At 47.3% G+C, this 6190-nt stretch overlaps 1 protein-coding gene across 3 annotated transcripts; it reads right to left on the reverse strand.

Annotated features, from left to right (window-relative positions):
* Nucleotides 1-332: 332 nt before the first annotated feature.
* On the reverse strand, nucleotides 333-5738 carry IL6 (interleukin 6). 3 transcript variants are annotated; one of them, XM_045828400.1, is made up of 6 exons: nucleotides 5597-5719; nucleotides 4545-4602; nucleotides 4191-4381; nucleotides 2975-3088; nucleotides 2150-2287; nucleotides 333-884 (listed from the first exon to the last, which is right to left on the reverse strand). In XM_045828400.1, the coding sequence occupies exons 2-6, from the start codon at nucleotides 4561-4563 to the stop codon at nucleotides 723-725; spliced, it is 624 nt and encodes a 207-aa protein (XP_045684356.1). In that variant the 5' UTR covers nucleotides 4564-4602; nucleotides 5597-5719; the 3' UTR covers nucleotides 333-722. The 3 variants fall into 3 exon arrangements, with proteins under 3 accessions (XP_045684356.1, XP_045684355.1, XP_045684357.1); XM_045828399.1 differs by lacking the exon at nucleotides 4545-4602 and having other exon boundaries at nucleotides 5597-5738; XM_045828401.1 differs by lacking the exons at nucleotides 4545-4602; nucleotides 5597-5719 and having other exon boundaries at nucleotides 2975-3107; nucleotides 4191-4498.
* Nucleotides 5739-6190: the final 452 nt, after the last annotated feature.

Here is a 6190-nt window from a genome sequence, read left to right on the forward strand (position 1 = left end):
GGGAGGCAATGGGATCTAAAGGTTAAGAGAAAGGGCCCTGAAGGTAGGTAGGCCTGGATTTAAAATCTGGGCCTGTGCCTTGCCTTCCAGCTGGGTGACTTGGGGAAATCACTTCCTCTCCCACATCCACTCAAGCGCTTGCAAGGATGACGGATGCAACACAACTAGCATGGCGCCTGGCATGCAGCAAGAGCAGGAGCTCAACTATATCTTTCTCCAGGTGACGGTAGCTGTTTGTGCTGGTGGTGGTGGTGACGGAAACTTTTTACATTTAGCTTCACAGGACTCACAGACACATAGTAGCTGATTTTTAAAAAATGGCTTTACTGGCATAAAAACAATTTAAACATTATATAAATACATTATAAATATTTTTTTAAAAAACCATGTATAAGTTAGCAATTTGAGGTAAGCCTACACATTTCAAGAAATGATCTGGCTCTGAAATGAGGGTATTCAAACTGTATAACGATTTTATGTTATTTTTTCAAAACTAACACATAAAATATTTCAAGTGGCATTTTATAAAAATATAAATATCACTTATATAAATTAACTCAATATCACATACTTAAATAGCAATAAATTAAAAGTAATAAAATAGTGTCCTAATGTTCATATTTTTAGTTCTTCATAGAGAACAACATAAGTTATGTGCCCATTGGACAGTTTTTTGAACAGAGGAAGGAGTGTCCCTGAAGTACAGCCCTCTCACATGCCGGCTACATTATCCGGACAGCCCTCTGGGTGAACTGCAGGAAGTCCTCAAGGCTCCGCAGGATGAGGCGGGTCGTCGTGGTCTTCCTCCACTCGTTCTGCGACCGCATCTGCTCCAGCAGGCCAGTGTCTGTGGTGGGCTCAGGGATGGCTTCTTCATCTGGACTCTTTATCCACGGGGAAAAGAAAACAGAAAGAATTGTTTAAATGTTGAAAAAATCCTTTTCCGTGGAAGGATGCTCTGGGCTGTGGGAAGGGGTTCAAATCTGGGGTGAAGAAGTCTGATTGGGGCCACCTGCCCTGACTAGCCCAGGGAGGGAGAGGTGCTTCTGCTTCGAGGCCACCCTCTCACGACAACTGAATTCTGAGCGTCCCTGTGCTGCTCCGTGTCTTTTAGATCATAAGCATCCTGAGGGCAGCTACAGCATTTTATTTGTCCTCTGTTGTCCTCAGCAGTGCCTGACACATAGTTGGCATTCAATAAAAAATGAAGAGCCTATAATTAGAGGCCTCTCAATGAGTCCTCAAGTGGTCTCAGACTCTAATGTTTTTCTTCGGTCTCTCTCTCACCCATCTCCTCAGTATCCATTGAGAGTCCCCTGATCTAGAGGTATAAGAGGGCTGGGAAACACCTTTGTTAGACCCACTGAGGTGAGATACCTCCAAGTGTGGTCCCGAGCACTGCAGTGTGTGCATCGCCTGGAGCTGGTTAGAAACTCGAGTCTCAGGTCTTCCCCAGACCTGCTGAATGGGACCCTGCCTCGGAACAAGACCCCCAGGGCATCCAAGTGCTCATTAAAGAGGGAGATGCCCCAGTTTAAGGCAAACAGCTGGAAGGCAGAGGCAGGGTTAGCACCCATGGGCTTCCCCCATGCAGTGAGCTTTGTTTGGCTCATCCGTACACTGTGCCATCAAGCCTCCATTATGTGGCATCCGAATGGCCGGTTGGTAGTACCAGACACTTTGTACCTGTTCTTCCAGCCTTTAGCCATTTCTCTGCATTAACTCTTCTGGCAGAAAGTTGGGAAAAGGAGTTGAAACTACCATAATGACAAGAATGTCACTTGGCGATAATTAAAATATTAAAATAATTTTTGTGCTCTCTTATTTGTTACTGTGGACCCCAGAGCAGGGTTTGACATGTTTTCTTCTGCCTCTACAGATACTTCTTTCCTTATTCTTAAGCTGTTAGAGATTGATGTTAAAATCCACCTCATTTAACATCGTTTGAAATATAGTTATTGGTGTCCTTTGCAGAAGAGAGCAAAAAAAAAAAAAAGAAAAAAAAGTTTTAACTATCAGGAAATATTCCTAGATCCTTTCCTTGGCATGGGGACCTCTCTTTTGCATTGGCGTTGCATTCCCGAGGTGTCTGGGCTGCTTTCTTTGAGACTCTTCCCCACACCCAGTGAGGAGAGGAGGTGACACTCACCTTCTGCCTCAGGATATTGACCAGGGCTTTGATTCTCATCTGCATAGCCTTGGCATTGTCCTCAAATGTGCTCTGGAGGTACTGCAGGTATACCTGAAACTCTGCAAGACCTGCGGTGAGTCTCATCAAGCAAGTTTTCTAAAAGGAAAGATGGTGGGAAAATTGGTTATTGCCAGGAAGATATAATTGATTTTAGCCTCTAACCACCCATCTCCCCCACCGGGAACTTCAAGCACTTTTTAGGCATCCTGTTTGAGACATCAGACAGCATCAGCTGCCCTATTTTAAGCATCTGGACAAATCAGAGACACCACTTAATTAATTTTACCCAAAGCCCGACAGAGGCTAGAATGTGGCCAGGTGTCCTTCTCTGATTGTTGCTTTCAGGCTCATCCCTCTCTCTGAACTCCTCCCCTTGTCAGTGTTGGGCTAAAACCTTTTATGGAATAATCAGAAGTCAGGGCAGGTTATCTGACTGCCCGGAGGGGAAAGGTGTAGATACTGACCTCAGCAGGGAGGGCAGCCAAGGAGGGGAAAGGTCACTGAACCACCACCTCCCACAGGATAAAGTAGCTAAATCTGCTGAGGTTTCTCACATTTGTCAGTTGTAAAAATCACAGGGCAGGTAGGCTATCCCTGACCACACCATTCAAAAATATGCTGCCTTTACGAAGATTTCTGTTGGCCTCCTCATGAAATTTGCATGGTATTCTTTATATCTATCATCTTCTTAGTTGCCTGCCTGGTCTATATGCACACAGACCCTGCATGCAATGTGAAGAACTGACTAAGGAATAGCCAACAGTGAATGAGATGTGTTGGTACCTGACTGAATCCAGATTGGAAGCATCCATCTCCGCTTGTCAGTTTCGGAAGGTTCAGGTTGTTTTCTGTCAGTGCCTCCTTGCTGTTTTTACATGCCTCATGGTTGTCACACATCTGGGCAGAAACACCAGAACTGTTATCATGTAAGTGCCCCTAAAACAAAGACCACTAGAGGGCCTATCGTGTTCTACACGGCGAGGAAGTTCTCCAAGAAAAATGAAGTTACAACCCGTTAGCTTCCGGGCAAGAAAGATCTAGTGGAGGTGGGTGCACTTGGGGTCAATCCCAGGCTCACCTGTGACTTCAGGCTTGTTACCTATCCCAAGTCTCAGTGTCCCCCTCTCTAAACTGGGGAAAATGAAACACCCCCTTATGAGTCTGTTGTGAGGATGAGACATAATATTTATAAAAATTGTCTGGCACAATTTTTAGGCACAATTGTCTGGCACAAAGTAGGTACTTAATAAGGACAGCAACTTTGATGACAATTGGGTGAATATAATTCGAGCCATAGAATGTTCCAGTTGGAAGGACTTGTGATATCATCTAGTCCAGTCCCACAATTTTACAGGTAGAACCGGAGGTGGTCGGAAATCTGCCCAAGATCACAAAGCCAATTCAGCAGAACTACAACTAGAACTGGGTTCTTTCCTTTCTACAAAACAGAACCAAACTACCTTGCATTTAAGCTTGAGGGCTGCTTTAACTCACCTCTGATTTGCGACCTGGGTAGGCTATCAGGTTTGCATTTTATAAGCTGGAATGACTCTGGGGAGTCCCTAACTACTGAGCTTGTACAACCTAAAAGTACTGTGACTGTCCTGAGAAACTGAACATTCGTTTCAGGTGGCACTTTTCTAACTCTTCCAAAGTCCAAGGGACATAAAAATAGGTTGACAGACCTTATTCTTTGGTTAGCGAAGAGGGAGGTCTAAGAAATAGTGACCCTTAGCTCATGTCAGTAATGGAGTTGGGGGTGGACCAGGGGTCATGGGACTCCAACTCCATTCTGTATTTTCCATGAGGGAAAGGAATCTCCTGAGACCAGCAGCAGAAGAGAAATAGAGAAGACAGCCTGCCTCTTTGGCTTCAAATCTGAAGTGCCCCAGAAGAATCCAGCAAAGACCTCCCAGTGCACAAGCTCCTGTCACCATCCAGGGGCAAGGAGATGCATGCCCAGGCAGGCCTTTCGTCACCCTCCATTGAGCTTACCCACCTTATCTTTCACTTTAGAGATTTCGAGCATGATGGTCTTAATAAGTTTTTCAGTTTGCTCTGGAAAGGTGAGTGGTGATCTCTTTGAGGTGGTCTCCTCTTTGGAATCTTCTCCCAGGGAAACGGGGGTAGGGAAAGCAGTAGCTATCACCAGGAGCAGCCCCAGGGAGAAGGCCAACTGGCTGAAGGTGTCTGTGCCGGAGGGAAGGGAGAGCAGCAGTGAGCGGCCCGGCCCGCTGCGGAAGCTGAGCTTCTGCCTGCTGGCCGCCTGCCAGCCCTCGCGGCGGCGCAAACCCTCTCTCTCACCCAGGCAGGGCTCCAGGCAGTTCCCAGGCTAGGGATTTCCTTCACTTACTTGTGCAGAGGGCGTTCATAGCTGGGTTCCTGGAGGGAGATGGAGCTCTCTTTTCTTCCTGGTGGGCTCGAGGACAGAATGAGCCTCAGACATCCTCAGTCTCATATTTATTAGGGGTTGAGACTCTAATATTGAGACTCATGGGAAAATCCCACATTTGATAAGTCGTGTGGAGGGAGGAGGTGGGCCAGGGTGGTGGGTGGGGCTGATTGGAAACCTTATTAAGATTTCGCAACTGACGTGACGTCCTTTAGCATCACAGCAATCACCACGAAAAGTGCTGCTTAGCTCATGACCAAGGAGCCTAAGAAGCAGGAGGATCACTCTTCTACTTTCTTTTCCTTTTTTTTTTTTTTTTTTGTGACTCAGCATTTTGGCATGTGTAGAAGGAAAGTAATGCTGAAGTCATCCACAAAGTTTTATAAGGGTTGGGGGAGGGGTGGAGAAGCTCAGGCTGATTGCAATTTACAAAAAATAATTCACAGATTTACAGGCTAAGATTTAGTTTTCCACTTTATTCATATTTGTGAAAACCTAAGAGGTTCTGACCTGAGTTTCCTCAGACTGGGACAGCCTGTTAGCCTGGGGTTACACAGGAGATAAGACTCGGAGCCGCCCCCAGCACGTTCCTTTCCCGGCCCAGGTGGTGTCCATCAGTTACGGAAACGCCCGCCTGCCCCGAAGTCTCGTGCCGTTAATCTCCTCCGGAGTCTCCAGGTGCGGTGCACGGGGCCTGCCTAAGTGACTCCTGTCTGCCACCATGTGGCGTTTACCAGTTTCCTCCTCACCTGCTCCAGCTCACTGCGGCCAGGTCAGCTAACAGCCCTGCTCTCTTCCTGGTGGCCCCTTGGGGACCCTGCTGGCCAACACTTAGATGTCTGTGGCAAGGGGGTTGTCTCAGGCTGCTGGTGCTGTTTCCACTGCTGGCAGTGGGGTGTTCCTACTCCTGCAGAGCAGCCCCAAGGGGCCTGGGCAGGTGCTGGATCTACTGGAGCCATCAAGTTCCTGATGCCCCTTTGGTTTAGGGCAAAAGCAGGGAGAATACTACTCACCTCTTTGATGGGATGTCAAAGGAGGACCTTGCTGCATTTTCTGGAACTTGGTGTTCATAGCTTCCTCCTGCTGTGTGACTTGATTTGTGTCCACAGGCAGCTGGGAAGAAACCTACCGTAGACACTGCTCTAGGCTGTGATCGCGGTTCTCTTCCAGTGCCCCAGCCTTGCTCATTGGTCGAGCTTGAACAAGCTCCCTCAGCCCTTGTGATGATGACGTCTCTTGCAGGAGAGTCCTCAGTCTCATGCAAATAGGCTCATGACCAGGCTGCCCCACCAGTCTCTCAGACAACCAGGCAGCTCAGAAGATTGGCTCCAGGCTGAAACTAGGACCCTTGTGGTGCACCAGGGGGAAAAAAAAGTATTTACAAAACACAGTGTTATCTCAAAATCAGCTTCTTTGCTTTGCAAAGAGGATCTCGGTCAGGATTGCTAAAACAAGGACCTCTGTTACGGTATTTAAAATATGAGTAGATTTACTCGCTTTTTATTTTGCTCACAACACTGGAGGACCCACCTGTTGGAGAAAGTGAAGTCATCCATTCTTCCACTGACTTTCTAAACAGAGGCACGCTGGCTGTGGGGGCAGCAGGG

Source organism: Phyllostomus hastatus, unplaced genomic scaffold (genome assembly GCF_019186645.2).
Source record: "Phyllostomus hastatus isolate PE091 unplaced genomic scaffold, TTU_PhHast_1.1 phas_scaffold_78, whole genome shotgun sequence".
NCBI classification, from domain to species: Eukaryota; Metazoa; Chordata; class Mammalia; order Chiroptera; family Phyllostomidae; genus Phyllostomus; species Phyllostomus hastatus.